Source organism: Delphinapterus leucas, chromosome 2 (assembly GCF_059928025.1).
Source record: "Delphinapterus leucas isolate spDelLeu-1000000601 "Yukka" chromosome 2, BTC_Dleu_Yukka2, whole genome shotgun sequence".
Taxonomy (NCBI): Eukaryota; Metazoa; Chordata; class Mammalia; order Artiodactyla; family Monodontidae; genus Delphinapterus; species Delphinapterus leucas.
The window spans coordinates 65,227,402-65,253,357 of NC_143130.1; the positions used below are offsets into that span (position 1 = coordinate 65,227,402).

Here is a 25,956-nt window from a genome sequence, read left to right on the forward strand (position 1 = left end):
GAAGATGAGTCGAATGATCTAAAATGAGTTTATTAATGATCTAAATTTTAAGAAACCATTTTGCTTGGGTGATACTAGATAGTTGTGAACATTGTGCTTTGTAACAGTGCCAGTATTTGCATTAGATGATTCATGAATCTTTTTCTTTTCTGTCAAGTGCTGTTTGCTTCAGTGGTTTGGCAGTTTCTCTCCCTGAGTATGTTTTTAGACGTTTGCTATTGATAGTGCATCTCTCCTTTGGGTGAACTAAAATGAGCAATGGAAGACGTGTTATCTATAGCAGCTGTGGCACAAATGCCATGCCAAATATCAAGCAGCAAATCTTAACATAATTAGCCCAAATAAGATTTTAAATGACCAGAAGAAACTGTTTGCCTTGGAATTTATTAGCATTTCCTAAGGAGATCATAAACCTCCAGACTCTCAGGCAACTGACAACAGTGTCACTACTGATGTAATGAAGCACCCAGGCATGAGAAATTGGTCAGGGGACCAGGGTGGTAAGGCCATGTTACAACATCAGGATCTGTTCCTAAGCTCTAGTCTTTGTTTTTCAAGATTCCTGTATCCAAATTAGAAAAAGATGCAGGTAGGTTTTTGTGTTGTCAGACATAACAGAGCTTAACGTGTTAGTATACCAAGGTTTAAAACAATAAAAGGCAATAAAAGTATTTATATGTAAATGTACCCTACAGTCCAAACATTCACCATAAATTAAGATTGAAGTTCATTACAGATCTGACTTTGTGTGAGTTATACAGATCCTCATGAAAAATCAGACTGTTTTGTCTTGAAGGAATCCCTTGATTTTTCTCATTAATACAGTTTTAATGTGAAACATTTTCTCCTCCTGTGGAGTATACCTTTAGACATTAATAAAAGACAAAATGTAATTGTATTGTCTTTATTTTTATTTTTTTAATAAAAGTAAATAACTGGGCCGGCAGAGATGACCGGATACGATTAGAAAAGTGCTCTGTCAATTTGGACATTGTTTTTCATTTATTTAGTTTGAGCTACTTTTTCAGAGTAAGATGTTTCATATTTAAAATCTGAAATTTTGCTGCGTCTATGTAAAGGTGTTTTTTCAAGACAATTTGGGAAGGAGATAAGGTGTTAATATCTATACAAATGAAGCATGTAGGAAAATAATGAATGAGACTGTTTTGGATATCACACAGGAGATGTTCAATAAAAACTTGAATAAAATTATGCAAAGAAATTTTGGAAGAAGTGAATTGTGTGAAAAAATTTCTGAGGCAGTCTATTCAGTTTGTTTACAGTGAGCACAGTCTGGACAGGATCAGAAGTAGAGAATGAAGTTCTAAGAGAAAAGACAGAAGAAAGGCTATAGTAATTGTACAAGGAGAAAAACAGGAAGCAAGAATGAGGAATGAATCTTCCTTTGACAAGCATCTGGAAAAATAGAATCTGTTAGAAAGAATAAATAGACCAGGGTCCTCTAAAGTATATCCGAACATCAAAATTAAAATATGTAATGATGCAAAATCGCCGCCTGTGAACAGTCGGCCTTGCTTTCAGTGTTCCTCTTTAAACAAAACACTATCATTTTACATGAATTTTTATAAATGCCATTGGTGATATGGAGCTTAATTTTAAGCACCTTAGATAATGCATTTTTAAATTGTGAGGTTCTTGTGGATTTTTTTTCCCCCGGAATTCCTAATTTTAGTTGGTAAGGATTAGCTTTGTGAAAGCAGGAAACTTCTCCAGTAAAACTGGTTGAATATAAACTGTTGCATTTTATAGGCTTATATATATAGAAGTAAACTTCTCACTGAATTTAAAGTAAAATACTGTACTGATCCTATGTAAAAACATTATTCCAAAGGTATTGATGTTTACATTAAAAACTTGAATACACAAGTAAATTGTATGGTTTTCAGGTTTATTCAAGAGTCAGGATTTGTACAATTCCAGTTTACCATGTCGTCTAAAATTGAAAGTAGGCCTAATTTTTTTGTTGTTGTTGCTTGCTTTTGTGTATATGCAAAAATAGACGTTTATTAATCAAACTTAACTAGAGGTTACTTTTTCGTTATTGTTGAGAACTTTTAATTGGTCTGTGTGGAAATGGGGGTTTACTAAATACTTAAAGAATTCCCCTAGTTATCTACATTTATTTGCATACAGTAAGTCAGTGGTAAATTTATTTGATGTTCCTCACACATCTACTGTTCTTTTTGTTTTGTTTCTTGTTTTCGTTGTGTTTCAAATTTTAAAAACTTAGTCTTATCTCTTCGTTAAAGCTGTGGCAGTTTGATGGAAAGTTTGATGGAAACTTATTGTGTTAAGTTCCTTGTACTAAAAAGTACTGAATGGTATTCTTTTGCATTTCTGGAAACAATTATGGAATGTTTTAAGACTAACCTTCTAAAAAAAAAAGACTAACCTTCTTTCTAAATAATCTTATTTACTGGAACCTTAGGGTACGCTTTATGGTTTTTTCCAGAAGTATGTCAATTTGGATATGCTTTGCTTCCCTTTGCTTTGTCTTGATTTATATCATTGTTACACCCAACTATTGCTTCAAATTGACTAGACAGTGAAATATAATGAGATGATTTGAGATCACTCTGAAGGTGTCAGGATTCTGTATATTATGTAAGGCTCTATTATTAGAAAACATAAAGTTCCAAATTGCACCCATAGTTTTAATCCTATCCAAATGTATACTCACATTCTAAAAGTGATTAAATATAAAATACAAGACAATATGTCCTTTGTGACAGAATACTAACAAGGCAAAATGTTCCATATGCAGTAAGATACATTTAAAAAAAAAAGTGAGAGTGTGCTTGCATATATAAATTATGTCATCGATTTTTCTTCCTGATGATAGTATTTGTAAACCACTAGACTACATGATGTGTAAATTACCTTCCAGTTCTAAAATTACACAGTGCTATGGACCTTACAGTTTAGGTAGTTACTGCTTCTAATGGTTAAAAGGCCTAGAGAGAGAATACTTTGTTTTAATAAATTTTTTGAAACTAACTTTTTGGAATTAAGGAAAATTGACTTTGAGGCCATGCACTGTTTTGAAATCCAACTGCCTGTAAACCTACTTCAGACAACACTTCTAGTTCATGTTTCAAAGAAGGCAGAATGGTGTCTGTTATAGAGATAGCATATTAAGCTTGCTAGGAAAATTGCCAGTGTGAATTAAACAATTAAGAAATGAAAATCACTGCCAGGTAGGTAGATATTTTGTGTTCTCTTTGTTGGTTGAAAAGTAGTTGACTGTTGAAGAGGCAGTGAAGCACACTTAACTAATTGTATTTTTATGTTATCCTTTGAGAAGTTTTGCTTTCTGTTTATGAATTAATTTCTCCTGTCCCTATGCATTTGTTAAAGACCTTTAAACCTGTCCATTATAGTTGAACAGGGCAACCCAAGCGTTACCTGAATTAAATCTGAGCAAGTTTGTAGATTGATATTCCTTAGAAACAGAGTGTCAAAGTCTCAGCTTATAAATTTATTCGTTATACTACCTTATTTGGTAGGTCCATTTCCTATTTTTTCCTTTTTACATTTTGTTAGAATTTCAAACATTAGAAAGTAGAATGAATAATGTAATAAACTCCCATATAACCATCATGTGTCAACAGTTATTAGCCACATCCTTGCTGCTTATTAATTTAAAAATAACCTGAAAAATTAACATTGCAAACTAAAATTTTCTAGGTGCTGAAATGTAGTTAGTTAGGGATTAACTTAGTAAAATAGAAATAATTTGGTTCATATGTAATTATGTTGTAATGACTTTAAAAATATAAAAGCCCTTCAGCAAAAGGCTTTCAAACTTTTGTCTTGACCCAGATAAAGAAATAGACTTTATTTGTGACTAAGTATATGCAGAAATATGTAACGTTTTGTGAAATAATACCTTTCCTTACTCTGTAATGTATTTGAAGGAAACCATTGTGACCTTCTAAATTGATTTCATAATTCATTAACAGGCTATGAAACTCATGTTTGGAAAACAGAGCATTTTCAAGTATGGAGTAGTTTTGTTTTATTTTTATATACTATGTAATCTGAAGCAATATGATGATTTTTGTAAACATAAGGACTTTCACGAGGCATTTATCAGTAATATCAACATGTACTGTTATTAGTCATCATTAGTAAAGAAAATATAGCATTGTTTAATTAATATGTTACTCATTACTTATATAATATTGATTCCCCCTCTCCATTTGAATTTCAGAAAAAGGGAAAGCTACAATAATTTGAATATCATAAGCAAAGCACAAGTTTCCCAGTATGTTTAGTTGTCCTTTCTTTTAAATTAGCGCTTATAGTCATTATTCCCTGGCCCTACCTTTGAGTTATTGCTTGAGTACAGGACTGGGAGCACTACAATTTATTCTGAGCTGAATGCTTACACATTTCTGGTGAGTACAGAATGACTTGAACACTGGCCAAGGGAAGAGATGGAAAGCAGAACCATCACTGAAGAGTCATTTGCCTTTCCTGTTTAATATCCTAGAGTAGCAACTTTATTTTCTTATTTTTAGACATTGCTTCTTGAAGGAAACAAAGGCAAGATGTCCTGTACTGTGTTGGCAACTATCTGTGAAATAATTTTCAATCCATAGATTGAATGAATTCGTTAAATTTAATTTAGGATTTTTTGTGATTATACAAGTTTAACAGGTTGGAAACCATTGTGGAGCACCTGGAAAAAACAGCTAAGCAGCTCCAGCATGGAAATTAATATCATTTATGCTTAATCTCAAATAATTCATCAAGAAGATGAAATAAATGGCCTTAATGCAAACCAGGAAGCTGGAAAAGAGAAAGTATAAAGAGGTTTCAAATAACTTGCAGTGAACTGTCATTGAATTACCCTTAGACAAAGAAGATAGTGATCAGGTATCAAAATTATGGTTTCTATTTTCTTACTAGGATTGAACTCCAAGTAATTACGAACACTTTCCAACCACATTTAGGAAAAGATGCAGATAGTTCTACATTGATGGTAGCATGAGACTTAGGAGAAAAGCCTGAAGGAGCTAAAATTAGGAAAAGGGAGCACTAGGGGGATGTGATTATCTATTAATACCTTCAAGGTAGCAGTGTAAATGAAGTAAGGGAATTAGGCAGTCTCCAAAGATGGATGGGCTGTATCAAAGAGCAGTGGCCTAGACCACTGGGAAGAAAAGCATAGGTTTAGTATGAAAAAGGTGATTTAAATGAAACTAGCAGAAGAATAGAGTTATTTGCAGTCACTCATAGTTAGAGCCATTATAAGTAGGGCAAAGAGCTGGTTGACAGGGACTTCATAAAACAAGAGAATATCTCTTTCTGTTATATCTATTACTCATTTAGGAGTTCAAGAGGAGAAAAAAACCTTTATGGGAATGAATAGGAAATGTGATGGGCTTTCCAGAAGTTTTTTTTTTTTTTTTTTTTGGCTATGCCGCTCAGCTTGCAGGATCTTAGTTCCCTGACCAGGGATTGAACCCAGGCCTTCAGCAGTGAAAGCGCAGAGTCCTAACCACTGGACTGCCCGGGAATTCCCTTTCCAGAAGTTTTTAAGGGTCAGAAATTGGTTTGTTTCTAACTCTAAATTTCTATGATTATGAATTCAAGAAAAATGGTAGATTAACTTTGGAATCCATTTAAAGTAGCTTTTAAGACCTGCCTTAATACTTTAAACAGGATTCTGTTTACTGTAACCTTCATAAACAGCTTTTTTGTTTAGTTATCAAAAATCTACACTGAAATTTTTCCAATCCCTGTTTCACACACAGAAGCATAAGCTTTGTAAGAGTTCATTCACTAGACTGGATGGAACCTAGTAAAAGTTTAACCTTTGGCTTTAAGAAATTAGACTTTTCTTTTGTGTGGTACATTTTAGCTATTAAGAAAGGCTTATCATCAGGAAATGAGCACTTCCAGACTAACTCTTAAGGCTTCTCAGTCAAAATACTGCTGTGACAGAAGCCCCAGCCTGTTTTATGAGTGGAGCTGGTGCTGCAGTACTTTGGTAGAGATGGGAGCTCACTTTAATTAGCTCGAAGACTGTAGGGTTGCTAGGTAAAATGCAGGACACCCATATATATTTGAATTTCAGATAAACAACGAAGAATTTTTATTTCGTACATCTGGTGATCCTAGAAGAATGTCTTTTTTGCTGTTTTGACCTTCCACTTAGAACTTAACCAAGAGTCTTGTAATTTGGTTAGTTTTTGTGTATTAGAAACCTTTAAAAAGTAGATTTAATATGAGCAAAATCATGTTACATTGCAAATTTTGTATGAGTAAGTGTAGTTTAGGGTAGTATTATTTTATTCTGGTTACATCACATTTCTATATGGTTTTTTTCCTTCATTTCTGCTACCTTACATTTGACAGAGTTAGTTTTTCATTTATTCTCTAAAAATTAAAGCTATTTTCAAGAAGGGTGTGAGGAGAGGGCCTCAGGCTGTTTGTTTTGTTTTGTTTTGTTTTTTTTAGCAATTCCCCTTTTCTCTCCTTACCTAAAATATTTTAAAATTTAGGGCACTATTGTCTGAGGGTATATGATAGAGATGTTTCTGGGGCTATTGGTTCAAGGATTGTCCTTTTTCAGTTTTTGCTTAGGGGCTTGGAACATATTTGCATTTTTGTCTTGAAAGAAGAAAAGGAATGAATGAAGATGTGACTGACCACACCCTTTTCTTCCTAGTGGGTTCAGAATAATTTTAACTTGCTTAATTATAACCGCCCGATTTAGAGAGTCAGGGAAAGTGAATGAGGGATGTAATTTCTTTATTGTTAAATTTCAGTACTAAGAAAAAATCATGGTTTCATGAGATTTATTGTAAGGTCTTTGATCAGAGGTATGTCACTGTGTCAGTCATTCAGTATAAGAGATCTACCTTCTTTTCTTTTGGTGTGGACTGGGGTGAGGTGGCTATAAGAATAATAAGAATTGAACAGTGTGATAGGCCCCAGGGTGAATGATATTAAGTAACATAAAGCATAATCATAACTATACTTAAACATATTTATTTGAAATATATTTAAGGCAGTTTTAAAAATAACTCATGGTTTTTATGAAACTAGAAAATTAGTATAGTTTAACTTTGATGCCTAAACTGAGTTGAAGACAATAGTACTGGATAAGTAAATTGATACAGTCTGTCACCCTTGTAAATGTAAAATGTAAATAAAAACTATGTTCAAAAGGTTGTTTTGTGGGGCAATGTAGTTGCATGGAAAGAGCGCTGGATTTGGCAGTAGCCTTGAATTCTGTTTCTATTTCAGTTCCTGTGGTTTCTATTTTTTAAATTAGTATAATACTTAATCTGTTGGGTTTTTATGAGATTAGATGATAATGTATGGAAAGTGCTTTATAAACTGCTTTACTGTAAAGTGGCATGTATGTATAGCTTTGAATTATAGGGCCTGGTACTTAAAAAGTGTTTACTTTTAATGGGTTAACTACAACTCTGGTAGTTCATAGGAAAGTGAAGAGGAAAATAAAGTTCTAGTGAGAAGGGCCAGATTATTTCAGGGTTGGTTTTATGACTATATCATATCATAACGTGCATTTTAGATGGTTGTTACCAGACTAGCCTTTTCACTGAATTATCTCCCTCTATGAGGGAAGGTCAATATTGACTTTTTTGTAATCTTTGTTACGTACCTCCCAGTACTGTTCTCAAGTTAAACCTAGTTACAGGGACACCGTGTTACCCTTCATCCTCCTTCTCTCCCTCCCCCAGGTATGTAACAGAAAGCAATGTCAGGTATCTTTCTTGTATCCTCTCTTTATTAACACATTTTTGTAACTCGCCTTTGCTGTCCTGAAGTGAAATTCATAGGTGTTTTAACCTACATGCACACTATTAAGAAAAAAAAAATATATATATATATAATCCCTTGAATGTAATATAAAGGAGAAAATAACTTGGTAAAATGTTTATTCAGTAGTTCAGTCTAAATGCTCAGGCATGACTACACAGGAAGACAATGAAGTAGTCTGCTGTTTTTGTCCATATGTAGAAAAACCAGGAATGTGACAGTTACAAGTGCAGACTTATGCTGTACTAGTGACTCAGATATCACAGGTGGCATTGCTGTTGATAATGTGATTTTCTGAAAAGGTGAACTCTTGGTAAAGTTCCAAATGAAGCAAAAGTACAATCTCTCCTCACTTTACACAGTAACTGCATTCCTGGAAAGTTGAATGATGATTAAAACCATGCAAGAGTACTTTGTGGTGTATTTAAAACAGAGCTATGTTCTAGGCTCAGACCAGGTTTTCATCTTGAATGTCATTTGAAAGTTGTGTAGGAAGAGGGACAATTCTTTGTTGTGCAAGACTTTTCCTACTTTGTGGGATATTGAAGATCCCTGGTCCCAGCCCACTAAAGGCTGGTAATGCTATCCCAATCATTGTGTTAACCAAAAGTATACCCACAAATTTTCAGAATGCTCCATAAAAGTCAGAGCAGCCCCTGTTGAGAATATCTCCATTTTGTGTCTGCGCTTTTAAGTATCCTCTGATAAAGGATTACAGCACCTAGTTCCCGGGACAACCCCTGGTCAAAGCCACACCTCTTCTAGGAACGGACAGGCAAGGAGAGCTGCTGTTCACTTGTTTTTATTCTTTTTGTTGACATGCATTAAAGCAGGGATTGCAAACTCGTTTACCATAGGAGCTAGGCAAGTACCTTTTGCTAAAGTGGAGAATATAATGCATGCTTTGACTGAAAACACTGAAAGCTGGGCTTTTAAAAATACTGTGCTGGTCAAATAAAACTGTCAGTGGGCCCGCATTTTGTGTCCTCTTCACCAAAGAATTATGATATGGATTTTGAAGCCTAAGAGATTGGATTGGAGTCTTGATTTTTGCCAAGCCTCTTACTCTGTTTCCTCATCTGTTTATTTGGAATAATACACACCTTCACAGGTTAGAATGAGATTGCATGCATAAATGAACTAGCATGATAGCTGACACAAGATGCATGTTTGATAAGATTTTCTCTCTTCACTAATATCCTTTCAGTTATCTTGGTTTACTTTTTAATCTGTTTGAAAGCTAGCTATGCTTTATAGTGAAATGGTTATGAAATTTGAAATCTCTAATATGGGGGATATTAGTTGCTTCTTAATTTTAACAGAAACAAGGAAGTAATTAAAATGAAATTTTTAGGTTAACACACAACCTACCTACCACTTAAGGTATTTGGAGCCTGATCCATTTTAAGCTATTTGGAGCCTGACGCTTGTAACACTAAACTTACAGATTCCAAACTATTTCAGTAGAATAGCCTCCTTAGTCTTTGAGGTTAGCTTTCAATCTTAGCAGAGCAATGATCTTTATTTAGCATATTTATTTATTTTTGAAGTAACGTTGGAGCAGGTAATTTTGCTAGTACTGCAGTACTTTATTGCACCTTCAAAATTAGATTATGCTATGGAAGTGACATATTTTTATAGTTGTTACTTGAGTTAGAAATTTAGCAACATGATTTTTACTAGGAAACTCTGGTGTATGATTTTCTTTCAATTGCCCAGTGAATGTTTTGAAAGCTTTACATTTTCTTGGTTCGTGTAAAATGTTTTAGAGGCATATACATCTTGTTGTACATCTTGTTTTCATACTTTAGCAGCAGAAACTGTTTTTTTAACTTTCATTTTTCTTTAGTAATTAACACAATTGATCTAAATGGTTAAAGGAATACCTGTGCTTTATTTCTTTGCTTCTATCCTCAGATTCTGTTGTTCATCTTTGTTTTCCTCCACAATATGATTTTGAGCCCTATGTTTTAGTGATGATGTATATATTATTTTTGTAAGGTCTAACCCCCACCCCCAGTTTCTCCTATCTCAACTTTAGTGTCTTCTTACCCGTATCTACTTGGTCCTGTCCTTTCTGGTATCTTCAGTTGTTTCTAGATAAACATTTGGCACTTTTAAATTCTTTGTCCTGTTTTATTTGAATCCTTTTGAGGGGCAGAGAGGTAGCAAATTCTATTATACTTCTAATAGACAAAATTTAGCTTAATTGACTGATATTTTTGAGCTCGTGTGTTTGCATATTGTGACTTCTGGGTATTTTCGCTTTTCCTAGTAGCTGTTTAATGGTTTTCTTTATATGGAGATTTTTCTAACATGCTTTTTAAATCTTTTAATCCCCACAGGGTCATAATGTCCATATTTCTCAGAAACGGCTTAGCTAGCCTTCGAGGCCTAGTTACAAAGGAAGTTAATTCCTGAAGGAACTGGGGACATCAATGCAGAAAGAATTCCAGGCAGGCAGCTAGTAATGAATATTGATTGTGAACTGTGAGGTACTTGGTGTGGGCTGGTAAATTTTAGTGCTTTAGAGGTAACCCTGCAAGGCTACCTCTTACTGTGGAGTGCACATGAAACATTCTGAAATGTATGCCCATGGAGCATATAATTTGCTACTCCGTGGCAGGTAGACATTAAAATTCACTTATGGGGTGGGGATAGTGTTAGGGGTAATCAGATTTTACAGCTGTAGGATGAAAGGGCAAACTTTGATAAGCATTAAAGAAAAAAAACCCCATTAGAGTATACAGAGTAGTAGTTCTTAACTCTAGGAACGGCATTAAGCTATAGTGAAAACTGCTCAGAAATAGCCAGAAGTACGAGCTTGTTGGCATTTGTATTTCAGTATCAGGTACGTATATTTTACCAGCTATTTAAAGTCAGAATGGGAAAGAATTTGAGTGGAATGTGTTTTTAGTAGTGTCTTAAGAGTGTCACCTTACCATTCTGCAACACTATCCCGTTTGTCACTGAAAAAGCTCAAGAATTGTATCGAGTCTTAAACTCTCAAAATACACCATTGGAAAAACTTGACAGGCCCAGTAGTACCAGGTGAGCCTGAGGTAACCAGATATATAAGCTTGTCAGCTATCTCTGCCTAGAGTTTAATGAAGTTTTCATCGGGTTGAACTTTAAAAGAATAAGTATAGCTAACTACAGGAGGCAATATTAGCAGGCAGAGGGGATGACTCTTCCTACCTTGGATAGTGTTTAAACAACATTTTGACATGGAATTATTTAATTTAAAATTTTGAAAAAGAAGGAAAGTTATTGGATTTTAAAAAATTAGGAAAGAACTTGCTTAACATGATAATTTCAGATTATACTTAGGTGTTTTAAGTAAAATATTAGAGTTCCCCCTTTTACCCCTCGATTCCCACTCCTCAGGAATAAGCACTGTCAGTAGTTGTGTATCTTTTCAAAGCTTGTTCTTTGTAGATATGTCATTAACAGGCTGTAATGCTCTAGTAGTATTAATTATGTTATAATTCATTGTGATATTTATAGCCTTCATTTTTTGAGTATAGCAATTGGAGTGACAGATATTTTCATTTATATAAGTGTATGGAGCCTCTAGGATACATCTGTTGTTACTGTCACTGAAGGGAATTATGTTGATGACTGAATTCTTGATATAGAAATTGGCACACTGAGAGGACCTTTCTCATTCCAAACAGGGAAAAGCTTCATTAAATGGAAAAAGAACAATATATTGCTGTATTTTTATCCTCAGTCGTATTTTTTTGGTGGAAATCTTAAATGTTTATACATTTACTATTTAGCCATGTAAATAATTCCTGGGACCACTCCACTAATTTTTAATAGAAGCATTCTGTATACAATTTTGCTATCCCTTTTCAAGAGAAGCAGCAATAATTTTTGCTGGTGTTTGGGGCAGTAGGTAAGTAATATAACCTGATCCTCCACCTCATTGTGGAGGTGGAGGTACTACCTAATTGTGGAATTATGAGATAATGAAGACCCGAAACAAGATAAGAGTACAAATGAGAAGGAATTATGAAAGAAGAGAATAGATTTAGATTGTTGACTGAATATTGGGATTTCCTGAGGAATTGAGGAAGGAACAGATTTTAGTAGATGGAACATTAGTGAACAGGAATCAGGAAATTTGAATTCTGGTGAGGGTTCGAAACTACATTACAGCCCCTTTGGACTGTGGTATATCTAAGTGTTAGATTGGGGCAAGAATTAGATTTAGGAACTTTCAACCTATAGCAGTAGAAAGTTTTTTCTTTTTATTTAAAAAATAAGTCAAATCTTAATTTGTTAATTAGATAAATGTAGAGCTGTTTGGGGGAGAGGGAATCCTCTGATTGTTCCAAAGAATCCTTAGGGCCTAAGGAGCAGGGTTTTAAAATTAATGAAATGGATGACCCCTTTGTAGACCTACTTCTGAAGTTTTTGCGCAAGGATGTTTTTGGTTCACAGTCCACTTGGGCAGTCTTGATAATCTGCTTGAAAAAGGTCTTGTGTATACTTTGCAAGGTAGATGATTAAAATATTTATACTAATACATGTGTCCACGGTTGAGAAAATAAGACCAAAAGAAAGATGATCCCTTTAAAGGCAGAATCTATCAAATAGCACAAAGATAATATCCTATGCAAAATGGACTTGGTAAACTAATTTTTATTGCAACGTTTGTCAGCTTCTTTGTGAGAAAGAGCTACCTGTCATGTGTCCTGAGTTTTGAAATCCAGGAATATGCACTCGATAGGAGAAAACAGAGGTGTGCTGTTGAGACCCTGCTTGGAAAAGGATTGAAAGTACTATTACGTTTCATCGCTTGGTGGGAAGAAAATCTTAGGGGGGTAGCAACCACCTTGAAGATCTGCCAGTAAGAACTGGAGATCTACTATTAAGTTCCAGTTTACTAGTAAGGAATGCCAGCTTAAAACAGTAAGTCACAGTTAGTAATGTCAAATACTTTTTAAACTCACAGGCCCACATAGAAGTTCCATAGAGGTAAGTTAGATAATTGGGGATGGTGGTGTTGGGGATGGTGGTGTAGTGATAAAAGCCTGAACTGGTAACGGTGATGAGAAAGAAGTATAATAGAACATGCTGTGTGACAGTCATTCTAAGATAAAATGTTTTTGAGTTAAATAATGTATGTAAGATATTATTTAGTTCTAATTGTCCATAGTAAACAAAACATTGTTATTAGTGAGGTAGTATTTGAGCTCTGGAATTATAATAGCCAGGGTGTACATCCTGCCTCTGTACATCTGTAGAGTGACAGTACAAACGTAAGGGGTAGTGAATTATATAATATACTTTGCACTATGCCTGACATATATGAATGATCAATAAAGCTTAGCTGCTGTTATAATAATTTGGTTTCAGAGATGTTCAGTTATGCGTTCAGTAATCTTTTTGGAATGTTCTTTAAAAAAAAATAATAACAGTTAGAAAATGTCCTACTCCCTGCCCCTTCCCCACAGATGTTTTTCTTAAAGGTTATCTTTTCAAAGAAAGAGATTTCTAGGCTGTATGTTTTTGATTCTAGGAGGTTTACAGGGAATCTGAACTTCCCTCTTTTTTAGAATTGATGATGGGTAGCATCATTACCTAATTTGAAAAAGAATGGGAAAGTTGCATTCTAACTGTAAAGTAAAATTTCAAATTAGAAATCTGTTTTACACTCAATTTTTATTTCTTTGCCTATTAGTATTAATGGATGCATAGCAAGAAAACAAACTGACATTAGGGATTTGATTTTTTTTTTTTTAATAAAAAGTAACTTCTACGAAATCTCTGGTAAATTCAAATATGCCATAGTCTGGTCTCCTAGAATTTATGATTCTCTTGATATTCAGAAAGATGGCTCTGATATGAAAAACTCCTCTAGTCAAAGAAAGGTGGTTTTATTTATTATACTGTTCATTAAAGTACTCATAATTACTAGTACATTTTAAGTTGTTAATAGGATGAAATTTAATGAAAGGGTTTTAAGCTTAATCCTTGGTTAATGAGAATTGTGTTTCTCAGCATTCTTTTAACAAATATTATTGAGTATAATATGTATAGCAAGGAATTGTGGGGATACAAAATTAGAGACATATCCTGGTTTCTAGATGATTTATAATTTGTTAAAATATACTCTTTCTCACAAACACATTATTGCCTCATGCATCTTCATGGATTTATAGAATACTGTATTTCAATTAATTGAGCATTTATAATATGTAGATTTACAGAATATTAGAGCTGAAAGGACCTTAGAAATCATTTGTTCCAGTCTTCTAATTATACACACAAGGGAACTGAGGTTTCATATTTTAATATAAATATTATATAGAGTGTTACATATAACCCATGTTATTAAATGGAACGATTTCTATACAATATTTCATTTAAAAAATTTATTTATTTATTTATTGGTGCGTTGGGCCTTCGTTGTGGTGCACGGGCTTCTCTTGTGGAGCATGGGCTCTAGGCTTGCGCGCTCAGTAGTTGTGGCTCGTGGGCTCTAGAGCGCAGGCTCAGTAGTTGTGGCACACAGGCTTAGTTGCTCTGTGTCATGTTGCATCTTCCCGGACCAGGGCTCGAACCCGTGTCTCCTGCATTGGCAGGAGGATTCTTAAACACTGCTCCACCAGGGAAGACCCTCTGCACATTCTTATGCTTTTTTTAAAGTCACAATTTAAATTGATATGTCTAGCATTTTATTACTATGCAGTTTGGCATTCATTTTTGAAACACTATCAGAGAGTACCTGATAACACATTCTAGAGAGTCAATCTTGGCCTATTCTGTAGCAGGGTTTATAATTTTGCTAGATATGATAATACTTTCAGACTAGTAAGTAGAGAGCTACCTTTTTCAAATACTAGGGTTCATTGATCTTCTTGTACTGTCTTTTGAAATCAAGGCAGTAGGGTTTGATTATATACTGCATACTTTACAGTAAGGCAAGAGATTCTGGTTAATGGGAAAATTATCTGAACCAAGGGTGGCATAGCTACCAAATAATGGTTGGAGAATGGGGTTGAGGATTTATCAGTTTTGATAGAGGAAAAAAAAAAAACTAAGGAATTTGGAGGTGCTTTTGTAGGACTAGATACATTTAAATTTGAGGCATAGCTATTTAACAATCAAAGGGGTTCTTTTCTAATTATTGCTCAACGTTCTTGGGAAAAGTTTGTAAATCACAAATATACTGTGTTTAGAACTGGAAGTTAATTGACCTAGAGTTTTACTCTGGGATAACTCCCCTCTAATTGCTTGATCTTACACAACACAACCTCCAGGTTTCCCGAAGTAGGGTGATCATAATTCTGTTTGTGCCTATTGCAACAAAATTATTCATAACATCCCTTTCCTTCTTAAAAGTGTTCTCGTTTTGATGATAAATTATGTGGTTACTTTACCCATAAATGTAATATCTGCCCTCGAGTACTTAATGTGATGAACACATATGAAACTTCCTCCTGTACTGGGTAAGATTCTTTTCCTTAAGCTGGGAGATTTCTGTTCAGGGGAGTTAGGAGGGCATTAATAAAGATAGCCTAGTGGAGATCAGGGTGATCTCAAGGTTTAAGATGATTTATAGGCTAGAAAAGAGCCCTGTGTTTTCTGTGCTTGCATCAGAAACACAACATAGGTGGATGTTACTTAGCTTCTCTGGGCAAAACTGAATTCTCATTGCTCAAAGGTAGTTGTGCACTTATGTATCATTAAAAATTTTAGGGCTTCGCTGGTGGCACAGTGGTTGAGAGTCCGCCTGCCGATGCAGGGGACACGGGTTCGTGCCCCGGTCTGGGAAGATCCCACATGCCACGGAGCGGCTGGGCCCGTGAGCCATGGCCTCTGAGCCTGCACGTCCAGAGCCTGTGCTCAGCAACAGGAGAGGCCACAACAGTGAGAGGCCCACGTACTGCAAAAAAAAAAAAAAAAATTATCTGCAGTCAGATACACTCAATCCCAGGGCAAATAAATCTGAGTACATAGTTATAAGTATTTTCAGTTAGTATATTTAATTTTTTAAATAGACTTTATTTTTTAGAGTGCTTTTAGGTTTACAGCAAAATTGAGCAGAAAGTAGAGTTCCCACATATCCCCTGCCCACACGCACACTTACAGCCTCCTCCACTAACACCATCCCTACCAGAGTGGTACATTAGTTACAATTGATGAACCTACGTTGACCCATCATTATCACCCAAAGTCCGTAGTTTACGTTAGAGCTCATTCTTGGTGGTGTACCTTCTACAGGTTTTGACAAATGTATAATGCCATATATCCACCATTATTACTAGAGAATAGTTTCACTGCCCTAAACATTCTTTGAGGTCCACCTATTCATCCCACCTCCCCCTTAGCCCCTGGCAACCAGTGATCTTTTTGCCGTTTCCATAGTTTTGCCTTTCCCAGAATGTCATATAGTTGGAATCATATAGTATGTAGCCTTTTTTAGATCTGCTTTGTGCATTTAAGGTTCCTCCATGTCTTTCCCTGGCTTGATAGCCCATTTCTTTTTAGCACTGAATAATATTCCATTGTCTGGAAGTATATTTAATTTTAAGAAAGTGTTATTGATAGGCTGTTTCTAGATAGGCTTACTAAACTTACCACAAGAAGGATCTTAGTTCTTTTTAACAACAGATTGAATGTATGTTAAACTGTTAAGTTTTATAAAAATTTCAGGTGCTGCCCTTTATTAATTTGGCCACTGACCACACCACCAGAGAATTGTCTGTAATGTCTTTTTTAAACTCTTTCCTATGAAGCCAGGCTTTTCAAGAGAAGAGTAGTGGAATCATCAGCACTATGGGGAAGTCTTGCTTCTGAACCATCTTTTGTTTTCTCACTCTTCTCTCCCCCTTCCCCAACACACACGCACACGCACACACATACACAAACAGAATTGCTTTAGGACCTCTTTGATTCTGTGCAGTTCTATCTCCATTCTTTAATAGAATTATAATTTTAAGGAGTTAGTGATTGTAGTGTGCTGCGCATTCAAATGGAGGGGTCCTGACTTTTCATAGCCAGAAATTATTAATTAATTAATTACATTTAAGTGGTGACAAAAATATCTGTAACTTTAACTACAAAAAACTTTCCTGGCCCAGTGAGGTGCATTGACAGCAGTTGTGGAAAGTGTTAGGAGACCATGCTTTGGCTTTGGACACACCTGGATTCCAGTCCAGACTCTTTCACTATTAGCTTATAACTGGGGGAAAAGTACTCAACTTTTTTGGGCCTTAGTTTCCACATCTTTAAGGGGATTATAATGGCACCTATGTCATGTTGTGAGGATTAAATGAGATCATGTAAAAGTGCTTAGCACATCGTCTAACACATAACACATACTTAGAAAATGTTACCTGTTGATAATACATATCTAATGATAAGTAATACTAGTAATAGCTGTCAAAGAGAGCACAGATGTCTGTTAGTGTTTAAGGGATTTTTACTTTTGTTTTTAGGTAAGTTTGCGTAAATATATATCATATAATTTACTAATTCAAAGGACATTTTCAACTTGGTCCTCTTGTCCTGTATGCAAGTAGAAAACTGAACTAAATCAGATCAGCGTTCCTTCTTCCTTAGGAGTGTCTTGTCCAGGGGTTGCAATGTCAGTTTGAGTGACTTTCTTGGTTCTCTGCAGTGGGGAATTGTGTTCAGACTGTTTCTCGGCTACCTTTGAATTGTGGTGTGTTGGGATTTGTGATTATATTGGGATCGGATGGGTTCTTGGTGTTTCTGGACATACTTGCAGGCATTCCTTTTATGTTAGCGTGGTTAGTAGATTGGATGAACAGGCTTAAATCTAAGCTTGTTTTGAAGTGCAATTCAGAAGAAGGGAGAAAAAATACAGAACAGATCCACTAGCAGCATATTTCTAGAGCATAATCAAGCACATAATCACAGCATTCGAGAGGACATAAACTCCCCCAGTTCACAGAGAATGTGAGAATAAGCATTTGTGATTTCCACTTAATGATCAAGAATATGATTAAAACAGAGTAATACTTTTTACTGCTCTCTAGGGATTTACTGATAACCAGTTTTCTTTAGTGATTGAACCAGTAGTAAAATGAACAAAACCAGCTTCCTTCTCTCTGTATATTAGTTGGCATTGACTTTGACAGGTGGGCAGGTGGCAGTTTGTAAGACTAAAACATAGCTTCTTGGGTACCCCTTTATCTGGAAGTGAGCTCAGCTTTTCTTGCAGGGGCTTGGTGTCTCCCTGCTGGAATTCTAAAACTTCCCCTGCATCTGAGAATGATATCTTTTTGGCTTCTTGGGGCCTCTCATAGCTAGTTCCTTTCAAGGAACTGACATTGCATCTCAAAAGGTAGCTTAGAGTAGCATTTGAAGGCAGAACAGTTAATCTAAGGCTGTTAATTACTGCTTCCTGTCCTTCCCAGACTCTGAGTCTTTTATGAATTGAAAGACTAGTATGAATTTGGAGTTCTTGACCTCTACTTGAGTAAGTGTAGTGCCTCCCTTAGGGTTCTGAGGTCCCTGGTGTAGAGTTTATCTCCAAAGGCAAATACTTCTATGGATATAAACAGAAAAATTTCCACTTAGCAACCTGCATTTTCAGCCAGCCCCATTATATCCTTGGCTTTTGGTCTGTAGGAAAACTTCCATTGAATTCATACCTCTCCTGTGAAATATTCTCAACCTGATGTTGGTAGATACTGGCCCCACTCTGCTCATTGCAGAGGATCTGGCTTGGTCCCAAGAGTGACTCAGAGTACCCTCTTTTAGCTTCTCACCTGTACTTTAGATACTGAATTACCTTAGCCTGAATTGGTAAAAATGCTGAATGAACCCTTGGTGGTGGAGTAAATGGGTGAGAGAGAGTATGCTTGCACTGTGATATGGACCCCATTCCAAGTTCTTCCAGTAAGTCTGGATTTTTTTTTCACTCTCTTTTTGCCATTGCCACCTTGTCTTATGGAAGTGTAACCTCAAGCAAATTATGGGCCGTTGGAAGTAGGCATCAACTTTTAGTTCCTGGGCAGTGCCTGGCAATGTTGTTGAAGCCTAGCCTTCACCATAGAGTTTAGTTTAATTCATCATTGTACAGTTCTCATTCTTTTTGATCTGGCCTCTAGAAGCCAGGCAGCTAAATTATGTGAAGAGAGCCTGTCAGATGCCATGGTTATTTTTTTGTTTTGTTTTTATTTTTATCCCATGGTTATTTTTAAGACTGACTTTTCAGAAGATTTTTCTAGTTGTATAAATTTATGGGATTATGGAGGGCATAGTCCCTCCAGACACTGGCAATGAGTTGAGTTACTGTTACTGTTGGTTCTACTCCTGAGCTGACCCCCATAGTATTTCTTACTCTGAAGTACAGATTGTCTTGCTCTCCTGTGCCTGAGGGTCTGCATTCAGGTAGAGGCTGCTTCACAGACAATTGGGTTGTTTGCCATGGGCCCAGGGAAGAAGAGGATGTGGGGAAAGTCTAACCTGAATTCAGGATAGGATCCTGCATGAGAGAAATTTGCTAGCCTTTCAGTTGAAATTTGGACTCTGACTCCCAAAAGAAGGTGTCAGTAGGTCAGTTAACACTTCTTGTTGTGACCCATAAAAGACATTGCATCTCTAACGAAGTGTTCACCCATCCAAAAGAGAGAGATCCTGACTTGCATATAACCTGTTGCCACTTCCGGTTATCTTTCATCACTTGCCTGAGTTTGGAAAGGTAATGGTTTGTGCTCTAAGGAAAGAGATTTCCCCGAGACCTGAGGCTTTCTCATTCCTACTGGCTGGGCCCATTGCTAAAACGCTTTCCAGTGGGCTTGCTTCTGCCTGGCCAGCACCTGGGCTGCCCCAGCTTGTAATTAGCCTGCCTTTGCTTCATAAGCTTCCCAGGGTGGTTCTTCTTCTAAAAGCTTGTATGAAATGCTGTTTACTGTCTCTTTATAGTTTAAAAATGAATCCTTTTTGTTCTTTGCAGCTCATTTGCTTTTTTCTTTTCTTTTCTTTTCTTTCCTTTAAATTACTATTAACACCTGTTGATTCTTTTTTTTTTTCTGATTGGCCTGTCACTGCATTCCTGCTCCCCCTCCCTCTAGCTGGGTTTGTCAAGTCGCCCATGTCAGAAACTAAGCTCACTGGGGACGCCTTTGAGCTGTACTGTGACGTGGTCGGGAGCCCCACGCCAGAGATCCAGTGGTGGTACGCAGAAGTCAACCGGGCAGAGTCTTTCAGACAGCTGTGGGACGGTGCTCGGAAGCGCCGTGTCACCGTAAACACCGCCTACGGGTCAAACGGCGTGAGTGTGCTGAGAATAACCCGGCTCACCTTGGAGGACTCTGGGACTTACGAGTGCAGGGCCAGCAACGACCCCAAGAGGAATGACTTGAGGCAAAACCCTTCCATAACATGGATTCGAGCCCAGGCCACCATAAGCGTCCTTCAGAGTGAGTCCAGCACCCTACAGTAGTAGTACTGTAGTCACTAGAGGTGGCCCGATGACCCTTCCCTTCTGCTTCCTTTCCCTCTTCCCCAGTATGATCACTCACCCCACCCCTTGTCTTCGTTTTTTCAAACCCACGATCCTTCTGGTTGTAGTGTATGAAAATATTTGTGGCAACTTTTTTTTTTTCTTCTTTGCTGTCCTCTTTACCTCCCTTATCCCCCAACCCTTCTCTGTGTCTTTCTCCTCAGGAACAAAGAACTTGGGGAAATCTGTGATTGTCCAAAATCATCTGCATTGGGAAGAGGTGGGGAGGGAGAACTGGGGAGGCTAACAACAAGAAAAAAAAAAACACTTAAAACTCACAAAACCAGGCAGTCAAACCAGGATAGTGTTGAATTGTTTCTTTCCCTCTACTTTAATTTTGTAGTAGGTTTTCTGTTATCCTTTTGCTGATTTATTCTTTGGTGCCTTTCTATTTTTATTTCTCTCCCCAGTCTAACTACTTTTTATTTCTTCTGTTCATCTGTTTGAAGCTCTCTGAGTAGCTGCCTTCACCTCTATGGTTTTAAGTTTGTGTCTGCCCAGCCTCTTCCCTCACTGTGACTTAGTGTCATCCTGTTCTGTGATGGGAATGTTGCCATGAGTGTGGTGTGGTGATGTGTTTTGGTTGTTGGGTGGCATGTAAGCTTGGATATTTCCATAGTTCTAGCTCTTTTTCTTTTCTAAAACAGTGGCATATGCTTCTCTGATAACAGCCCTCCACTGCAGCAGTATTACTCCTCACTGGTCCTGCCCAGCTAGTCTCCTATTCTCTTAAAAGCAGCAGCCTGAGATTTCCTCCTTATGTCTTGCTGTTAGGAGCCAGGTGACTCTAAGCTGCAAAGTATTTTTTAAAACCCCATCATGCTGTTTCAAAGTCAGAGTTGGATCTGTTGACAGATAGTTTGACTCTGATGACTGACTGTTGGCACAGCAGTCACTGCCACACTATCATTCCAGAGGCTGGCAACCCCGGAAATAGTTTGGAAGCCATTCACACTGGCCTTTCTTGTGTCTTAAAAAAGGAAACTAAATTCCAACCCTGTTCCTCTGTGTGGTAACAGTGAGCTGAGCAGTTGGCTCAGAATCCTTCCCTTCATCTGTAGTAGCAGGTACAAGTAAGACATCAGACACAGGAGCTTTTGTGGCCACCTCTTTCTGGATAGTGTCTTGCTGCTTGTATGGTGGGAAGGAGAGGGAGGGAGAAGCCACCACAGAGCCAGTGCTTCTGGCCAGAAAGAGTTTTAGCCCATATCTGTCCTTATTATAGTTGAGGAAGCATTCTCCATTTAATGGAAAGATCTTCTGGATTTTTCACCTTCTTGTCAAGGACTCAGTAGGAGTCCCTAGAGCCAGTTCAGGCTTAAAGAACTGATAGATTTATAGAGAGTAAATAAAAATAGTAAATTACATTTATGAGGATATTGGTAATAACACAGGAGGTAATCTGACATGGGCCTTGAATCTATATATTTCTATGGAAAATAGCAAGTTACTTGTCTGTTCTTTATAGCAACTCAGAAGATGCCTATGAAGAGGACTTAGAGTAGAGTTAGAGGCTGCTGCAGTTGGCACTGTTGAATTAGAGAACCTGCTTCTGGAAAGGGAAAAAGAAAACCTTGTCTATGTGAAAATGGGGAACATTAACCCAGTGATTTTTCTTTTATTTAACGATTTTTTCCCTTGCACGCCTCCTTCTCCTGCCCCCTTGCTCCTTTCCTTGTAAAAGCAGAATTACCCAAACGGCCACAAAGCTCTGCAGAAGTTTGTAGGCATGGACTGGGCTGGGCATTTGGTACTTGTACTTACAGGAGCCTGACTCAGGTAGACTCATAGTTAAAAGGTCATGCCTTGGGGCTAGAAGAAGATGCGGCTTTGGGGTACCTACCTCTCAATCTCGAGAGCATACAGCAGTCTCCCAGTTTACTTAGAAATAAGCTTCCTAACTTTGGGGTGTCTGCATGTGGTTGAAACAAACCCTGGCTAGTTCAGACTCTCCCCAGACCTCCCCGTCAATCAGTTGACGCTAGTTAACTGTTTTAGAGAGCCAGGCTTCTTTTTTTTTTTTTCAACACCCTGAACTCCACTCTAATTGGACTTTTTTATGATTTCAGCACCCTCAAGGACATTTGTCTCCAAGGGGAAGTTGAAATTTTCTATCTAAGAATGACCTCCTGGGCTTCCCTGGTGGCGCAGTGGTTGAGAGTCTGCCTGCCGCTGCAGGGGACACGGGTTCGTGCCCCGGTCCGGGAAGATCCCACATGCCGTGGAGCGGCTAGGCCTGTGAGCCGTGGCCGCTGAGCCTGTGCGTCCGGAGCCTGTGCTCCGCAACGGGAGAGGCCACAACAGTGAGAGGCCCGCGTACCGCAAAAAAAAAAAATGACCTCCTGGCAGTAATGTAAGGCAGGAAGAGAAGCGTGCCCAGTTTTTAGGTTCTCTCTCTGTCCATAGCATGTTCTACATATGAATGATGGCTAGGGTAAGTAAGGGTCTCCTAACCAGTGCTTCTAAATAGGAGTAAGTGGCAGGTAAGAATTTTTGAGCTTCTCCTAAATGTTCATCTCTCTTGGACTGTCATGGGCAATGCTCGACCACCAGTGTTCGATCAGAAATAACCCCCCCCCCCACCTTCATCCTGGTGCAGAATGCAGATGTGGCACCGAGGCCAAGGAGCTTGGTCTAGCACTGGTTTCCGTATACAGCAATTACAGGAGGAAGGTTACCCCACCCCACAACCCTCCTATGGTGCAGAATCATATTTAAACCTATTAAAATTATTGACTTGCTCCCAGCTGACTCTCTCCTGGATCTTAAGGGAAAAAGTGCTTTCCTTTGCCTTCTGAGAATTCTTGGCAGAAAGTCTACCAGGTTGCTTTCATCACCTTCTTAATCTCACTGAGCTGCAGTGGTCATTTGCATCACCACAGGTAAGAGTAGCATTTGCTTTGGCCTCCTTGTAATTTAAGCATCTGGAAGCTCTTGGCCTCAGAGTTTACCCTTTCTCAGTGCAGTCTGAGAGGAAGAACCAGAAGGCGAGTCCCAAATGGGACAGAAAATAAAATTGAATAATAAAAATTCAGTGAAAACCTAAAAGTGTGTTTGGGTTTTAATGTTGCCTTTATATTTTTTTAATTTCTGTGGAGTACTGGTTCTCTCTTTTTATCGCTTTTGTTTTTGCTTGGTTTTGATTTTCCTGAAATTGTGGTGCTTTCTGCCGATGGTGTGTGTGCGCCTTCCATTGCAGGGTTTGCAGCTGTTCTGCTCGACTTAAGGCCCAGGGATTTGGCTTCTGTCCAGTGTGTTTTGGAAACCGTGGGACACCACTGCGCTAATGTTTACATGCATCTGCTTCTGTCTTAGTGGCTGCTATGCCTCCATTATCTGTATATAGAGACCCTGTTTGATGTTACGGATAAGGACCAGTGCTGAATGAAAGATAACCACTATCCTTTTGCCAGAGTTGGAAAATAACTAGAACCAATTTACTTGAGCAAACTTGAGGATTTGCTTTATTTATCACAAGTTTCTTTGACGATATGAGCTCTACAATGTTACATTGATTAGGAGGTGCTTGGGCATTACATTTTTCAAGTGTCCCATGACGTCTCCGTCCTCTCCTGCTTCCTGCACAATGAACAAAGCTTAGTTCCAGTGAAGGGAGAGAGTTTTGTCTTCAAGAGTTAAGAGTCAGCGCTATACTTTATAAAATGTCAGGGAGCTGCTACAGAGTTGTAGACAGGAAGTAGCCAGGTGCAGGGAAATGGGAAGTTAGTCAAGGATTTCTGAGAAAGAATTGGAAAAAAAGTAAAAGAGCAAATACCTCTGATTGTGGATTGGAAAAGATGGCTAGTTTAGACTTTACCTGAAAATGTTTGACCAAAAGTAGAAAAAGAACTAACCATGGGAAATGATTAAAGATAAATAACGACAAAAGACAATAAACAAACTTCAAGACTTTAATATAGTGATGGAATTCAAAGTGCTTTATGAACCTTCCAGTAACGGTATTGATATAGTGTGCCTTAAAAAATTTCTGCTCAATGTGTTATAATATTTGACTCAAATAGGTTATTTTTGTAGATACCAAATGAGTGATCCCAGGTTATCTAAGCCCAGGTAGAACCAGAAGATGAAGTATATAACTTGCCCTAGGGTGGAAGGTGTATGGGGGTGTTTTTGGGTTGGAGGAGGAGGGATAAAGAATTCGGTCAGATGTGTTTTCTAGGCCCAGCTTTGTCACTAATGATAATTATGGCCTTGCACAAGTCGTTGTACCTTTCTAGCTCTTAAAGAGTGGGATTCATTGAACTCTTAAGGGCCTTTCAGCTCTAAAATTCTAGGAGCCCATCATACCAACATATACCACATTCTAGTTATGATTATCTTAGAATGGAAAGTGTTTTAAAGTGCAATTCTGAAAAAATTTTGTCTTTGGAGTAAAATATGGGCTGGAGAGAAGAACTTATGGTTCCTTAACAGTTTTCTCTCGGCAAAATTTGGAAAATGCAATAGACTTTCAATAGGAAATTTGCTTTTAGGATCTACATTGTCTTTTTCTGCATAATTAATGGCCAGGCTGTTTTGCCATAGATTTATCAGATTTAAATGTGGGAAAAGCCATATATGCCTAATTATAACTATTATTGTTTCAAGGCAGGAAGTTTATTAGTTATCTAAATGATAATTGCCTTTGTCTTCAGAGCTGCAAAGTGGAGCCTGATTTTCTAATTGAAGCCGAATTGGTTGGTGGTTCTTATCTCATAAAATGGTGGTATTCAAAAGCGTACTGTTGCCAGTGCAAGCATCCATAATACTCCCATTCTTTTCACGCCTAGGCCAACTGGTCTTCAGGCTGTTGTCTGCGCTAGTGGTCATTTGCTTATAATCATTGTTTTTCCTTTCTTGACTTCCTCCAAAGTGGCAAAGTGAAATTCCTCATGTGGTCCTGTCTGCCCTCCCTCTTCTAGTCTCCCCAACCTACCCCATCCAACTCTCAGGCCAGGGCTGCAGAGCATGGAACTGTGGCTCCCTATCATTGTGCACTCTTATTACAGAGCCAAGGATTGTCACCAGTGAAGAAGTCATTATTCGAGAAAGCCCTGCGCCCTCTGTCACCCTGCAGTGTAACCTCACCTCCAACTCTCACACCCTTACATACAGCTACTGGACAAAGAATGGGGTAGAACTGACTGCCACTCGTAAGAATGCCAGCAACATGGAATACAGGTGAGAGGGGCTAGCAACTCCTGGGAAGATGGGAGGGAACATGGTTGAGTTTACTTGACATTCATAATCTGTAATTATGCTATGTGGGAGAGACATGGTCCTCCCCTGGAGACTCTCATCCAGTATATCTGGGGTGAGGCCCAGGAATCTAGAAAGGATTTCTAATGAGTGGCCAGGTTTGAGAGCCGTAAAAGATCCCTTCACTATGATGATAGAGCAACTGAGGGCATCGGGAGTGATTTGCTTAGGGTAACAATGCTAGTCAATAAAAAAGCCACAATTAGAATGCAGGTCTCTTGACTAAATCCAGTGGTTTGAGGAATCAGATTGAAATCTAATCTAGGACTCTTAGAGCAATATCACCCTAAGTGATATTTCCACTGAGTAGATTTCCTAGTGAATTACCTTTTAGGAGTGTTTATTATGACCATATAACCTGATCAGGACCAGTGGATACAGAG

General features: G+C 37.7%; 1 protein-coding gene across 2 annotated transcripts in view; it reads left to right on the plus strand.

Moving 5' to 3' along the window:
* The window catches only part of NPTN (neuroplastin), a 58,936-nt gene that overhangs the window by 3,833 nt on the left and 29,147 nt on the right, over positions 1 to 25,956 (plus strand). Inside the window, exons 1-2 of one of the 2 annotated variants that reach the window (XM_022579982.3) lie at positions 18,957 to 20,231; positions 25,324 to 25,495. In XM_022579982.3, the coding sequence (XP_022435690.2) occupies positions 19,514 to 20,231; positions 25,324 to 25,495 (890 nt within the window). In that variant the 5' untranslated portion in view covers positions 18,957 to 19,513. Of the gene's footprint in view, positions 1 to 18,956; positions 20,232 to 25,323; positions 25,496 to 25,956 lie in introns of those variants that run through there. The other variant, XM_089907022.1, reaches the window with a different exon arrangement.